Genomic DNA, 16,831 nt, shown 5'->3' on the forward strand with positions numbered 1-16,831 from the left:
AAGGCGAACTGAGCAAAAACAAACACACATTTTTAACCGATGGCCCCTGACAAGTCCAAAATGCTGTCCTCTATTAAGAAAGGCTGTGACCTTAGTCCCGACTGTGTTTACAGGCTTGCGTAACATTTGCACACACAGACATTCAGCATATGTGAAACTTTGCCATACTGGTTGATTTTAAGGTATTAATTACCAAATGCCAAAAAGCCCAAAGGCTCTACTTGAATAAGTTATTTACCTTTCTAAATGTTAAATTAAAAAAACTGCTTTGCTATCATTACTGTTGCAATATGAAGCACAGCCATAAAAGGAACATGCATATAAACCTGCTTCAGAATCTGAAGCATGTGCTCAGGGCTATAATTACTGTTACCATGATATGATGTTCCTTTGTTTAGTTATAGAGAAAAATAACTATTTTGTAACTGTAAAGTCCCAGCAGAACTTAATAACATGTCCATTTTCCCTCAGTATTTGCAAACAATAACTTAATTTGTCAATTTAAAAAATCTGCCACATTTAACGTTTTACAATAAACAGTTTTCTTAGGAAAAAAGCCAGGCATCATTTCTGTAGTTGAGTCTAATCTAGTAAGGGATAAAATGTTAGTGTTGCTGTGTAATTGTTTTAGACAAGTACTGTAATCACTAACTTCCACACCCACCTCTGCTCACCATCTGCCTGCCAAACATACACGCAAGTTTACAATTTCAAATCTTGTTAAGGCAGGAAAAGGCTTTTTCTGTTACTGAGAAGGCTCGACAACTTCCTTCCTGTGTTACCGTTTTACCATAAGGCAAACCCTATGTACAGATGAGGGGTGATCAGTTGTTGTTTTTGAGAGCGATCGATATAAACCACACATTGAGACAAAAGAATAAGACAACACAATGTAATGCGGACTTGCGTGATAGACCTTTTTGGCAAGCCACATCCCAGTCTTCTCTGGTATTAAGGTAGACTTGAATAATCCGCCTCAAGCTACACTGAGCTAAGAACTCTAATGGTTTATTCCACCTCTACACCTCCTCCCTTTCCTCATCCTTCCACCATGTTCTTACTTTGTGCTCCTCCCTCAAACACACCTTATGCAAATGACATAATTTTCAGAAGCCACAACAGCTTTTGTTTACACAGCTATCCGACCGTGGCTGGTTAGGCTGCTCTGCTGTGCTCTGCTTTGCTCATGCAAGTGCTGTTCAGAGCTGAGAAGAAGACATAGCTAGTGTTCCTTTGGTAGAACCACCAGGGAATGCAACCCCAATCTTGTACTTTACTCAGTGGCCACTACTTTCGTGAAATTCACAGGAGGAGGCAAAGCAACTAAATAATTTTTTTTTCCCAGTTTTGTTTGAAATGAGTCTTTGAAAAAAAATCCCCCACCCTTGCAGTCATCGCTGTGTTTTCATTGGACAAAATTGGACATACAGTAAATGAAGAGGAAAACAGGCGGCAATATTTTTAAGCTTGTGTTGCCCCATACTGAGGCACAGCAGCGAGGTCATCGAGAAGATAAGGATAAACCAAAACCTTTTGGATATACAAAACTTTTATCTTGTGGGAAAAGGATTTGATCCATTGTTGCAGAGAAGTTTGGTTTTGCTGTGATATGTAGGAGAACTCCCATTTATCCTGTATCTGACAGTCACATAAGAGAGAGATTCATAAAGAAAGGTCATGGAGTGGGACCACAGGGACCGAGAGCCCTACTTGTCTCCGGCAGCATTTGTCAATCAAGTGCAATACTCGAACATCCTGGAAGGAAGGTTTAAACAGCTGCAAGGTAAGAGACAAACCTGCCTCTTGATTCAGTTGAAAGGGAAGTTCCACACGCACTGGGAGTTTGTAATATACATTTGTCGAGTTTTACTTTTTTGTTGTTTGTTTTGTTATAATCAGGAAAGAATCAATAGAGATTAACCCCTAGGCTATTTTTAGTCCTATTGCTGGTGGTATGGGTTCTAAATGATTACCTGTGAAAAGTTAAAAAGACTCTCAATTACATAGTATTTGAGAGCTTAAAGTGTAGAGAATCAAGAAGAGCCATACTAGACATAGCAGAAGGCTTCAGCTCAACTGTAAAGCAGGCAGGCAGTCTGGCACCTGATCACTGGGCCACCTGTCCTTTCTTATCTTATTACAATGCACAGCTCTGTCTCTGGCCAAAGCCTGTGAGGTCTGTGCAGTCCTGCACACAGACATCACTGAAGCCATTGATTATGGCACAGGACTTGGGACATAATGTGGTAATTGTGCTGACATGTACATGATCTGTGGTCCATGACACTCCCCCTCAAACTTCTGAATCTTGCAAATAAATGCATAGTGATAAACTGCAGTAAAAAAATAAATAAATTGAAATTCTTGTGAGACTTATACATTATATGCTGTGTGAAGGTTTTTATTTGAATGTGTTTGAATACTAGTAATACAGAGCATGGCTTGTGCCATTTGATATTTCAACCCCTTAGTCAAAGGCCAAAAGGTAAAGTGTTAGGTATGTGCAGTGAATGAGACTGTAATGTCAATGGTGCGTATAAAGCTTTGTTTCCATGTTACCTGTAGTTAGACAACTGTTTTAGAATTGAAGCATAAATCTGCTATTTGCATATTTGACCCCCTATTATTAACAATATATTTATAGCCATTACTTAAGAGTTTGGTCTCCAGAAAGGGTGTGAATATATGTCCTATACGTGTCTGGAGTAACAAAAAAATGTCTAGATCTTTACACTGATGGCACCAGTGCTGTTAAATGCTGATAGAAGAGATACACAGACACAAAAAAGAGATAGTATCTTTTCCCCCAAAGAACGTAGGAAATTCATGCCACTGTCACACTCAACCATGTGACATCACACAAGAACGTAACAGGTGAAGGTACATACCTACACTTGTTTTCATACTTGCCAGGCAAGCAAACTGTTACCTCACCATGTAATCATTATGGGGGTCAGAAATCATACTCGGTCATTTAATCATACTTTCCTTCAACAGAATATTGTGAAATGAGGTTTTTTATGGTAACATATGGTATGGTTGAAACAGATACCCTGTGTTCTTTATCGGCCATCTTTGTGAATGGATATATTCTGGACAGAGTTTTCTGTAAATACTGTATACTCCCATGCATACCAACCCAGACGCACAAGACATTTTGGCAACACCCACTTGTATTTCCAGTTTGACTACCCTTCAACCTTGATCTTTTTGTCACTCTCTCATACTTCTTCTGATAAACCACGATGGCTGCTGGAATGCTTTATTAACATACACAGTTTGGTGTCATTATGCCACTACTTAACACAAATGGGAGCATTTGTGTTAAGTAGTGGCATACTGAAAAAGTTTCTATGTTTTGCATAAACATCAATATGAATTTATTTAAAATATTTGTTTCTGATTATGCAATGTGTGCAAAGCCAGTGCAACAGAAAAGAAAGATTACTCCAACTCTATATTTTTCTAAACTTAATGCATTCATAAACACATGTAGCATTATTTGGCTAATAGGTAAATTATTTCTAACTGGTAAAGAATAAACCATGGCCACTAGAGGTGCAAAACACATCGTTTCCCCCCCATTTAGTTTAACCATCATTGTGCTGTTGAAAAGGTCCCTATTGATAAATGTGATTTATTTAATTATGCATTTATATTTATTTACTCACAATCCAAAAAAAAAAAGAAACTTTCTTTTTGTTTGCACAATCTTACTATAATATTGACTATTTTCTTTGGAAGCATAACAAGAAGGTGTGATTTGGGGAACCTTGTGGCAATTTTTAACTTGTTGACATTTTACAACCTTTTTGCATCCAGATGTTTTGACTAAGAGCTGCCTGTTTGTCTCTTTTCTCTTTGGACTGGCCTTAGCCGTCCCTTTCCTCCCCAATAAGCTGCAGATAGCAGAGAAGAGCATGATTAGTATTTTAACTCTCTTTTTAAAAGGGAATGAAGACAATAATGTAAGAAGGGCCTTAATCTTATTCACCTTGTCAATATTTGTCATTGTAAGAACAAACCTGTTAGTTAGACAAAACAAGTGTGTTTCTGTACTCATGACCTCAAACTGTTAAAAGCGTAAAAGTACCCCATGCCACATGTGGCAAGGCGTCGGTTTTACCACAGCCCTACTTTCAAAATACTGAGCAAGGGAAGGGCAGTTCCGCTTTATAGGAAGAGAAATGTTAAACATCTGCATCTGTATGTGTCATTTTGCTCACTGTGTTTTGAACAATTATTATGGCTATACATTTTCATGTGTATCATAAATAACTAGTTTTGTACAAATCCGTAGATTTGTAGAACCGCCAAGCTTTTAAGCTGCTATTGTATCAGCAAAGTAATTTATGTAGACAAATATTAGAATAACAATAAAAGTATGTATTTTTAAAGGAATAGTCAGGGTTTTATAAGTTGGTCGTAATTTAATACTGAGATTCCAATACGTGTATGTGCATGCGTTACAAATGTATTTGACAATAGGTCTTGATACTACATCTGTCAATTTCACCTGGAATGTGATTACACTGTAGGAAATAGGGGACAAAATGTAGTTACTATTAAACTGTAGCCTTCATGAACTTCTGATGTTAATGTAATACTGGTGAAGCTCTATCTTTCACACTCATCTAATCAGATGTTTTCTTTGGTTGATTGATAATTGATGTGGACTCTGTCCATAAATTAGGTATTTAAGTTAATTTTGACTGCTATTACGCAAAACTTTGTACCAGCCAGATCTTTCCAAGGGGAATTTGTGGGATACACTTAGCAATTTGTTGTTTCTTTCAAAAGAACCTAGATATACACAAACACAAACCATGTTGGAGGAAACTAATCCAGAATTTCTGGTTGACAACAGGAGAAATGCTGGAACCAATCTTATCAAACCAACAAATTAAGCATACACCTAAACAAAATGGCGCTTTCGTGTAGCCTGTGATGATTTGGAAATCCAGGATGCAATCCTACATATTCCCAGTGAGGCAGTATCAAATGATAATAGTGGAAAATTTTGGGGAAAAAACTTACTGAGCTAGTCCACATTTACCTGCATCTACATACCTACCCTAAACACCATTTCCCGAATTATGAGAGAAAACTGATTTCTCTAAATACCCCAGTTACATAAGTGCACCTAAATGCAGTCAATGATGCCAGTCATGCTGCTGGTGTCTACGCATATGCATTAGTGAAAAGCATACAGTATATACTGAATCCTAGATGAAGACCTGTTGTCATGTAAATAAAAGCACCTCAGTTTATATTGATTTTTTTTAACGTTTTTTTTTTTATTTTTTTATTTAAACTTGGAAAGGATGCCAACTAAGACAATGCATTTTTTTTAACTCACTTGACCAAGTGAGTTTCCTTGATGGGTAAATAATCATAAACTTGAACTTGGATTTGTGCTTTATATTTACAAGTTGTCGACTTAGACTTAAAATACTGGTTTATTCAAAATATACCCTTTATTTTTTATCTTTACATCTTAAACAGTGTTTGTTGTTCTCTGTCTGATCTTACCACTAGTGAAGCAAAGATGTTTTATCATCTTATTATAATGGATGGGTTCAATGGAGAGATATCAAGTTGTCCTTCTATGCAAAATTACTTAAATGCCTATCAAATTGTTTTATTTATTATTTTCATAGCTAATAAGATAATCTTGTGTTTTGTGTGTGTGTGTGTGTGTGTGTGATAGAGAGAGAGAGAGAGAGAGAGAGAGCGAATGTCATTAAGGCAGATTAAAGCAGACAGACTGATGGAAGTATTTTAATCATTCTTTCTGAGCACAGGTTGTCCAGTAGCACTTATTACGTAAGCCCAAGGTGGCTGAGACAGAAGTATACGGGGTCAAGGGTAGTTCAACCAGAATGGTAAAAGGAATGGCTAGGGAAGAAGACATGACCAGGGTGGGACTTGAGATGGGATGAAATTATAAAACACATTTAATAATTACCAGCCTAGCTTGAAGGCAGAACTGATGCTATCAGGGTTGTATAAATTTCTTCTGAAAGATTTGAGTATATTTGGGAATTAAATAACAATGCAGTAGGAAATCCAAATCAAATTAGACAAAACCCATATCCCCCCAGTCTGAGAAACTCAGATATTTTAAGCTGGAGAAGCTTAACAGTTAAGTGAAAAAGTTTGCATCCTCTTACATTGAAAACTACAAAAAGAGTAAAACAAATATATTTATACATAGTATCTAATACACATTCAACTTCGGATCATTCAAGGTCATTGTAGAGAAGAAGCATTAAACGTTAAAAAACAATAAACAGACAGTGTGAACCGAGCACAACAAGAAGTAAAACAAAATACCTAAAGGATAGAAATTGTCTAATAAGACAAATTGGTTAAAAAGTTAGTCATAAATCCCAGCGAGTAAGCCTTTTTAAATAGCCATAGAAAACCTTTTGTAAGCACTAAGAAAGTGCTCAAGAACAATGTAAGAATCTAAAACAAATAGCAGGAGACATGACAATGTCCTCAGAGGAAAGTTCACACCTCCACAGTCACGCATAGTCTGCACAAGTCTGGATTGTTTAGAGGAAAAGCTTGCAGGAAGCCATTGCTTACCTCTAGACATAAGGCAGGGTGCTTGGAGTACTGGCCATTGGCTCTTACCAACCTTTTTTTTTTACTCAGCTGTGTACTGCCTATGTGAATTTTTACATTATGTTTGATGTTTAGTCATGAATTGACTTATTGAACATTGCTGCAAATGTGGCTACTGAACTTTGGTTTGAAAAGTCTGTTTAAAAATGAAAATCCATGAAAAATAGTGTAATCATTAACTTCTCAGATGAACTTAGGTTAACACAATGTTGCAGCACACATACAGTATGTAGGTAACCATAAATGACCTGCTAAACACTAAATCCAACCCTGACCTTAAATAATTCATATTGCTGATACAGATTTGGTGGTGTTCTGATTTCATAGTAAAAATTTGTGTTTTTTATTTTATTTTTATTTTTTTTACGTAGACATACATGAGATTCATAGGTCTGTGTTGATGTTAACATCCAACATGAACCTAGCCTTTATGTGTCACACAGACAGGATTAAGTCTGGCGGCATATTTTCTCAGATTACTTGCATATAATCATCTATATCTACAGTACCTGAGTTTGTTTGGAGGATAAACATGAAACTGAGCTAAACCTCAGTAGTTTGACAATAAGGATGAGGGTAGTGCACTGGTTGAACCCCCCCCGCCCGCTCTATTCCTTACCCTGACAAACGGTATACTTAAAGCTTTGTACCAGAGACAAACATGTTCAAAGTGACTGGACATGCCCAAATATGCTTTAGAAACATTTATTGATGCCCTAAACCACTCATTCCGCTCTGCCACTAGCAAGCTATGTAGAAAAAAGTGACAGAAAATGTACACACAGAGGTTCAAGGTTCATGTGTTCATAGTGGGAGAAGCTTTTAAACAGTTTTAACATTTCATATTTGTTAATCAGGCATTGTATTACCAGTGGGCCTATAAAACCCATACTTTGAAGTCATTTAGTCAAAATTGTATTGTTTAGTCATTTTAATTGTAGATAAAATACTTCTTACAAAGACACATTAGCCATAGGGTATATTGATTAGGATTCATGTCATATTCAGAGAAGCTAATACTTTATGTTATACCGTGTTGTTCTGAAATACACACTTCAGAAAACACAGAGAAACTATAGAAACTATCAGAAACTAAAATACACTAGATGTGTATGTACAAATATTTTAACTCAATCCACAAATGTCACTTTGGGAAAAAGAGAAACCCGCTGCAGTTGTTTGGCCCTTCTCTACCATATGGCTGATGTCAAGTTTGTGGTGTTGTAAAGTTGTTCAGCAGCCCATAGAATAAAGCACCACCTGAATAGCAGCAGTTCTTCTTTAGGACCCCTGGCTACTGCCCCACTGCCACCCCTTTAGTGTTGGGTGCTGTCACAACATGACCAAGCTTTAAGAGGAATGTAGGCTCCTCCACTGTGCTCCAGGTGCCACTGCAATTTACCTCGAATGGCTCACTGAACAGTTTCAAATCGCACTGTGATTTTTTGGGAAATGAATTATCTCACAGTGTGACAGATGAGAAATGATGTAAGTTTAGTCAGAGACAGTTCTTGGAAGTTTGAATCACAGGGTTATCAAAAATAAAAATATAAACTCAAACAACAACCTCAAATAATCAACACTGGTCAGTTTGACCCATAGTGTCAAGCATCTCATTCTTCACACACACACACACACACACACACACGTACACACACGTACACACACAAAATCAGTCACTCAGCTCTGCTCATTTTTTGTTCAGTTTCCTTCCTCTCAGCCTGCATGCCACACCTGTTACACATTACCCACTTATCTCTGTACTATTTAAGCTCCTTGCTTTTAGTCATGTCTTTGCTTGGATTTAATGTTTGGTCATCTTTTTGTCAAATGGTTATAAAGCCATGTTTTGAATGTTCTTAGTACCTCTGCTACAGTCAGTCTAATTCTGCTGGTAGCCCTGTCTTTGTTTGGCTCTTGCCCAAGTCTGCATCTTTTGTTTGATGTTCTGCTCTGGTATCGACCAAAGCGCAGTACTGTCCATTCTTAGCAGTGCTTTAGTTTTCTCATTTTAGTTGTTGATTCAGTGGTTAGCTTTTGGACATTTATGCTCTTTTTTTGTTTGGAGTATTCTTTGCCTATTTATCTAGTTTCTAGTTTAAATTCTGTCTTGTCATTACTGTCTCACTTCACAGTAACTTGTCAAGCGTTAGGACTGTAGTATAACTTTGACCTGGAATGCTTGTCTGTAATTTCAACAGTTGTTCTTGTTTTTAAGCTGACAGTTTAAAGAGTGGTTGATTGCTAAACATATAGTTGTTGGTCACATCAAATTACTAACTCGATTGTTGAGTAGCCGGATGCCCTTCCTGACACATCCCTACCCAATTTCTACGCATAGTATTTATATAAAATCAAAGATTTAACCAACTCAGTTTTACAGTTGCAAGGAAAAGTAACTAAATAAAAGTAATAGTAAAAGTAAACAAAAATAAGCTGATAAAACACAAGGCACAATCTTTCATGTCTTTATTGAACACCACCTATTAAATACACAAAAGGATGGTGAAAAACACTAATGGCAATTCTATGCTTCTGACATGAAAACATGAAAACCTCGTAACTTTGAAGTACGGTGGAGGTAGCATAATGATTTGGGGGTGCTTTGTAACCTCTGGACCTGCACAGCTATGGTGAAGAGGAAAATGATATTCCAAGTTTATCTAGATACACTATATTCCCAAAAGTATTCACTCACCCATCCAAATAAATGAATTCAGGTGCACAAAGCAAGGTTCATAAAGACATGGATGAGTGAGTTTGGTGTGGAAGAATTTGACTGGCCTGCACAGAGTCCTGAGCTCAACCCGATAGAACACCTTTGGGATGAATTAGAGCGAAGACTGTGAGCACTGTGTATTATGTATTTCATAAACACACTCCTAAACCTCGTGGAAAGCCTTCCCAGAAGAGTTGAAGCTATTATAGCTGCAAAGGGTGGGCCGACGTCATATTAAACCCTATGGATTAAGAATGGGATGTCACTAAAGCGACTGTGGCGCAGGAAGGTAGAGCGGTTGTCCACCAATCTCACAGTTGTTGGTTCAATCCCCGGCTCCTCTGGTCACATGTCGAAGTGTCCTTGAGCAAGACACTGAACCCCAACTTAGTTGCTCCCGGTGAGTGTTGGCCAGCTGCATAGCAGCTCCCCCATCGGTGAATGAATGTGTGTGTGATTGTGAGTGTGAATGGGTAAATAAGAAGCAGTGTAAAGCGCTTTGAGTGCCAATAGGTAGAAAAGCGCTATATAAGTGCAGAACATTTACCATTTACCATTTACTAAAGTTCATATGTGTCTAAAGGCAGGTGAGCGAATACTTTTGGCAATATAGTGTATCATATAGGATAATATCAGAACAGGTGTCTTCAAGCTGAAGCATAGAAAAAAGTAAATGTACTAAAGAACGGCTTTGGAGACAAAAAAGGTCAGCCCAGTCAGAGCCCATACCTCAGCCTAATAGAGAATCACCTCAAGAGAGCCTTTCACACAAAATCTCCCAAAAATATGGCTGACCTGAAGCAGATCTACAACGAAGAACATTCTAAATTTTCTCCTAAAAGTTGTGTAGGTCTAAACCACAGCTACAAGCACTAGCTTGAGGTTAATGTTGCCAAAGGCGGTTTAATCTGTTATTAAATATCTGTTGCCATTACTTTTTCCATTGTCATTTGTATATTAAATGTGTGTTTTAATAAAGGCATAAAATATAATGACTTTTGTGCTTTATCATCTTACAAATATTGCTTTTGTCATGGCCAACAGTGCAATTACTTTTTCTTGTGAATGTAACTGTCTGTTTATTGTTTGTAACTAACAGTTCTTTATTAAGTATTCTAATTATTTTAATTACTTTCAGTGCAAACTATTTTTGATCATCATAATGATTTTTTTTCATTGTCCATGAATGTAATGACATATTTTAATTTCACTGATCTGTTTGAAAATGACAGTATTCTCTTGCTGAATTTCACACTCTGACAATATCATATTTGGATTGGATACATTAACATTTTTTTAACAAAGAGGAACACAGAAATAATTCACATATTGTTATATGGTTGGTGTTGTTACATCAAACTGCTTTGAAGTTTGTTGTGGAAAGAAAGTACATGTTATTGCACCTTTGTGCATGAAATCTTGTGAATGTACAATATAGACATATGTATGTCATGAACAAAAACCAATTCAACTTAATGTTGCTTAATTCAACATGTTGCTAATTTTGGTTTGATTTTTTAGATGACAAATATCAAATTGTAATGGCTTTAAAAGATCCATGTGTTCCCATGTAGTCCTCTAAACCGTTTTCTGTGGGCTTTGTGCTAGCTCAGTATAGGTTTTTGTTAGATGCACCGCATTGGGTACTGTGCTAGAGCAGTGTTATCAAAAGGCATGGAGACCTCATGTCCTAGAAAGGAGGTCACCTTGTTAGGTGGTGAAGCAGGATTAGCTTCTTACTCCCCTGGTCCATATGTCTGAGCTGCTGTCAGAGCTTAATTTACTGTGATTCTTTTTAGTCTTGCTGTAATAGCAACAACAACAATAGTTACTAAATATCATTGCATTTATGAATAATTTTGGTCACATTCCTATTCTAAACTCAGATCATTTGAGTAATTAACAAGGCAGATTTAAACAGAGCCTTTAGAAAAGCAGAAATTTATCACTAAGTTGTCAATACAGTAATCCCAGAGCTTAATGGCATGTGTGAAATGACCTGTTTGGGACATAGGCCTAACTACACATAATTCGCTGGTACCTTTCTGTGTTGAGAGTTGTGCAAATTTATATTTAATATCTTACATTGATTTGCTGCAAATATTTATTTCTCTGACTGTCATGACCAGTGGCTAGTGGAATCTAACTCTGTTGAGTCATTTGTGAGCCTATTGTAATGTGATTTAATCCTCCTCTCTCTTTGTTCATTTCAGATGAACGTGAAGCAGTACAGAAGAAGACCTTCACCAAATGGGTGAACTCTCATTTAGGCAGAGTGACCTGTCGGATTGGTGACTTGTACACTGACCTGCGCGATGGCCGAATGCTTATCCGTCTTCTGGAAGTACTCTCAGGAGAACAGCTGGTCAGTGTCACACAGAAACCACCTATCTCTGTCCTATGCCTGCCCCTGGCCCTCAGCATGACCCTCACTACCAGTGAGGAGGAAGGAGAGATCATGTGCTTAGTGTGATTTTACTTCTCCAATTTCAGTTTTGTTTTCTGTTCATGCCCCATTTTTTTCTTTGTGCATGCTGTGATTACTTTGTTCAACAATGCCAACCAAACTCTTCTTCTTCTTTTTGTTTTGCTCTCCACAGCCAAAGCCCACTAAGGGCCGCATGCGTATCCACTGCCTGGAGAATGTTGATAAAGCCCTGCAGTTTCTTAAGGAGCAAAAAGTACATCTAGAAAACATGGGCTCACATGACATTGTTGATGGGAATCACCGTCTGACCCTGGGTCTCATCTGGACGATCATCCTTCGCTTCCAAGTAATATATTAAGTAGTTATGTGAAGTTCATTCCCCTCTCAGACCAGCTGCCTCATTGCAAGCCAAGAGTTCGTTTTGGTTTGGGACATCAGGTCTCTGTGTGTAGCTTAGTCCATCCTCAGGCAAACTCACAGATATGGTTAGAGGTAATGCTACTGAATTGTGATTTAATCACAATGTTTACTCACAGACCTAATGTCAGTACCTGAGATTTGTTTAACCAATCCCTATTAAAGTTGGTATTATATACTAACAGACATTAAACTTCATCAGTAATACTTACAGATCTATTAATCCAGCACTTGATTAAAATTACCTAGGCACAGTCTTAACTGTATGACTGTTCTGCTGACAGATTCAGGACATCAGTGTGGAGACAGAAGACAACAAGGAGAAAAAATCTGCTAAAGATGCCCTGCTGCTTTGGTGCCAAATGAAAACTGCTGGGTGAGAAAAAGAGAGGCAGAGGAGGGTTTAATGGCTATTTACTATTTGCTAGTGATAAATCTTATTGTTCCTGAATGATTAATGTTTCTGATCTGGCTTCCACAGATACCCCAATGTCAACATCCACAATTTTACTACCAGCTGGAGAGATGGACTGGCGTTCAATGCCATTGTGCATAAACACAGGTCATTGACTTCTTTCTGTACTTGATGTTAAGTACTATATAATGCAATGTGGAATGAAACCAGCCCCATTCATTAAATTTAACGTGACTCTTTATTACACACACACACACACACACACTAGCTTAATGATGAGCCCCTGTTGCGTACTATCACACTTCTCTGGGGTTTTTCTATCCCCTTTTCTATTTAGATCTTCTCCTACTCTTCCCATCATTATAACAGTTGCAGCTAAAAGGATGGAAATAAAGTGGGGAAGAGAATGACCTATATCACAGAAATAATAACCCACTTATTTTATCTGAAGTCATGCTTGGTAACTCACTTGCACACCCTGCTGGTATTAAGGTCATCAATGGCTTGTATTAAAATTATGCATTAATTAAAGGCTCAAGATGTAGCTTAAACTGCCAAGTCAAACAGAATATGCTTTAGACCAAAGATTGAATGACCATTGTACAGCTTTTGTAATTCAAAGAGCATTATTTAAAGGATGCCTTCAGTGATATTTAACCTGGTTCTTTTGGTTCTAGTTTGGGTAGTACATGTAAATACATATCATTAAATGTCACTTTGATGTCCCTGCATTAAAATACCTCTCTACTTATAGCTGCAAAACACCCCCAGATGCAAAATGCCTGACGTCACTTGGACGAGCCTTCAGTTAAGATTATGTCATGTCGTTGGTCACACTATGAAATTAGTTATCATGGTCAAACTGGTTTTCCAGTGCTCCTCCAGGTGACTGAATCTAATGATGAAAAACTGCTCTCGGTGATATCATCTGGAGGAGTATGTTCATCTAGAAGCTGATAAATATTTTAATATAAGGAAGTCAGAGGCATCAGTGTACATTTACACCCTAAACGTAAGCCATAGAAAGCAAGTTGAAAATTGGTGAAGGTACTCTTTAAGATTTAGAAGACTAAATGCAGTGGATAATTTTATGCATTATGGTCTTTAAACAGACATATCTTTAAGTAGATAGAAATAGTTTTTTTCTCAGAAGCACTAAAACGATGGTATATTATTATGATTGATTGCTTCTCGCACAGATCCTGCACCCTGTGCAATCTGTTATTTTTAAAACCATATCTCTCTACATCTCTGCAGACCTGACCTGATTGAGTTTGACAACCTGAAGAGGTCCAATGCTCACTATAATCTCCAGAATGCTTTCAATGTTGCTGAGAAAGAACTGGGGCTTACCAAGCTGCTGGACCCAGAAGGTGAGTGGAATACTGTGAATACACTAAGGGTCCATGTTGAGGTCTGTTTCCCCAAAACAGACTGATGATTGTTCAACTGTGGGGGATAGCTAGAATTAACTATTTAACTACAGTGGCATCTTAATAAGCAAGTCTAAAGATGGTAAAAGCTTAACGGCTATTAAACTCAACTGATTTGGGTGCCAAAGTTCACATTTCGTTTTCACATGAAGAAGCTTGTGGTCAGATTGAAAAATTAGTGGTGGTGGTTTCAGATAGATCTATCATGAGCTCTCTTTTTATAGATGTTAATGTTGATCAGCCCGATGAAAAGTCCATCATCACCTATGTGGCAACCTACTACCATTATTTCTCCAAGATGAAAGCCCTGGCAGTGGAGGGCAAACGGATTGGCAAGGTTTGTTCAGTTTGTCTGTTTGTTTGTGTTTGTGTCCGCACATGAGTGAGTAAAACAGTGATTACTTGTGCACTGGGTTAGCCCACAGGTCGCCTTGATTCACAGACTTCTGATTGTTGCAGGTGCTGGACTATGCTATCGAAGCTGATCAGTTGATAGATAAGTACGAAACCCTGGCCTCAGAGTTGCTGCAGTGGATTGAACAGACCATAGTCACCCTCAATGATCGTCAGCTAGCAAACTCATTGAATGCTGTGCAGAACCAGCTCCAAGCTTTCAACTCCTACCGGACTGTGGAGAAGCCCCCCAAGTAAGAAACAGAATTCTTAATAGGAGAATACAATAACCGTGGTTGACCCATTGTTTTCCATCCAAAATATGAAGCATTACAGGGTGTTAAACATAGGCGGTGTCTGTTTCCACAGATTTACAGAGAAAGGAAACCTAGAGGTACTCCTCTTTACTATCCAGAGCAAGATGAGAGCAAACAATCAGAAAGTCTACATGCCAAGAGAGGGCAAACTCATCTCTGACATCAATAAGGTATCGTTGCTTATTTCAAGGGTTAGAAATACATTTTTGTATTGAAAACACGAGAGCCCTGTTCCTTAATATTACATTATTAATTTAAGTATGCAAGTTTTTACAATCTTTTTCATGTTTTCCAGATGACAAAACAATTTATTGTTTAACTTAATACACTCAAAAAAAATCCTAGTCTTTAAATGTTACTAACATCATGTGTCTCCATTGGTGTGGCAGGCTTGGGAGCGACTGGAAAAGGCAGAGCATGAACGTGAGCTGGCACTGAGAAACGAGCTAATCCGCCAGGAGAAGCTGGAGATGCTTGCTGCTCGTTTTGACCGTAAAGCTGCAATGCGGGAGACGTGGCTGAGTGAGAACCAGAGACTGGTGTCTCAGGTACACTGACTATTCAAAAAACACCCAAATATACAGATGCAGTCTTAAGTCTGATGTAAATACATTTAATGGTTCTACAGTGATATTTTTCTGTTATTAGGACAACTTTGGAACTGACTTGGGAGCAGTGGAAGCCGCCACCCGTAAACATGAGGCAATTGAGACAGACATTGGCGCTTATTGGGAGCGTGTTGCGGCTGTTGAGGCCGTTGCCAAAGAGTTAGAAGCAGAGGCATACCATGATGTGCGGCGCATACTTGCACGAAGGGATAATGTGCTTCGACTCTGGGAATACCTGAAAGAGCTCCTGGCTGCACGCAGAGAGCGGTTGAATGCCCATCGTGACCTACAGAGACTGTTTCAGGAGATGCGCTATATAATGGACTGGATGGCAGATATGAAGGTACTGACCCACTCAACAAAAGAAGTGTTTACACAATTTCAACAGTCCTCACCTTGTTTTAACTTGCGTTAACCTACCATTCTGTCAGCTGTGTTTTAATTAACAGAGTTTTCTAATCCTCTCATTTAGGTTAGTTCTTGTTCATAAATATCCGCAGCAGCTTTAGCTTCTAGACTTAACAACAGTAATTAACTTTTTACAGGCCTAGTCTCAGCTGTATTGCCTGTTATTGGTGGCTGTACTTAGGCAGTTTGAGACGTCAGTCATCAGGAGTATGTGGCTTTCTCATTAAATAGTTAAATCTGGTGACTCTATTCCAACAATCAATTGTAATAAATCACTTTATACATCAAAGCAGAAAATGCTGGTATTTTCAAATGCATTTGTACGTTGGACATTGACACTGTATTTAATATTTTGTCTGCCATTAAAGTCTATTTATCAGCCCACCTCACTTGCTCCAATAGTTAAACAGTCTGCACCATCATTTAGTTTTACTTTTTTCTTGAATTAGTGCATTTGACAGGGACAGTTTACAATAATAAGCATTTCAGCAAATGTACCAGAATTAACGAAAAGGCTATTTTTCATCTGCAGTCCCTAGACAGATGTTAACAAAAAATAGATAAAAAATGAAATAAAAAAATATGGTGACAAACACAGTGGGTATACACAGAATAAAACATAACAAATGCCTAAAAGGTATCAACAGTTAATTAAAAATATTAAGGTCTAAACATATTGAAATGACAAGATGGCAGAGACGGCAGTAATCGAATAATAAGGTTAGGACAGAGCACCCACACTGATAATCTTAATGCTTATGTTGGCATATTTGGGTATTAATGAAACCTTTAGATGTTTTAGATGTATTTTGAACAGATTGTAAGAGGTCATTGCGCAGCTGTAGCTGAAAATACACACTGACTGAAAGACAGGCACTCTCGTAGTGCACTGCTTGTTAGTCGATATGTTGGCTATTTCTAGTATTTACAAACCGGCTGGGTGGAGGTGATGACAGTCAATCAATAATTGTGTATATTAAATGCAAATTTGAGTATATTTTAATGTTTTCTCAATTTAAAAGGCTATGCTTTTGAAATACCAACAATCTTTAAATTAATA

The 16,831-nt window shown here is 37.8% G+C and overlaps 1 protein-coding gene across 6 annotated transcripts in view; it reads left to right on the forward strand.

Moving 5' to 3' along the window:
* Positions 1-16,831, forward strand: part of sptbn2 (spectrin, beta, non-erythrocytic 2) — a 54,633-nt gene that overhangs the window by 22,221 nt on the left and 15,581 nt on the right. For 4 of the 6 annotated variants that reach the window (XM_067492367.1, XM_067492370.1, XM_067492372.1 and 1 more), the window contains exons 3-12: positions 11,566-11,717; positions 11,953-12,126; positions 12,482-12,573; positions 12,679-12,759; positions 13,870-13,985; positions 14,270-14,382; positions 14,505-14,692; positions 14,808-14,925; positions 15,145-15,303; positions 15,404-15,706. In XM_067492367.1, the coding sequence (XP_067348468.1) occupies positions 11,566-11,717; positions 11,953-12,126; positions 12,482-12,573; positions 12,679-12,759; positions 13,870-13,985; positions 14,270-14,382; positions 14,505-14,692; positions 14,808-14,925; positions 15,145-15,303; positions 15,404-15,706 (1,496 nt within the window). Of the gene's footprint in view, positions 1-1,122; positions 1,784-11,565; positions 11,718-11,952; positions 12,127-12,481; positions 12,574-12,678; positions 12,760-13,869; positions 13,986-14,269; positions 14,383-14,504; positions 14,693-14,807; positions 14,926-15,144; positions 15,304-15,403; positions 15,707-16,831 lie in introns of those variants that run through there. The other 2 variants (XM_067492371.1, XM_067492373.1) reach the window with 2 other exon arrangements.

Source organism: Channa argus, chromosome 22 (genome assembly GCF_033026475.1).
Source record: "Channa argus isolate prfri chromosome 22, Channa argus male v1.0, whole genome shotgun sequence".
In the NCBI taxonomy this organism is placed as follows: domain Eukaryota; kingdom Metazoa; phylum Chordata; class Actinopteri; order Anabantiformes; family Channidae; genus Channa; species Channa argus.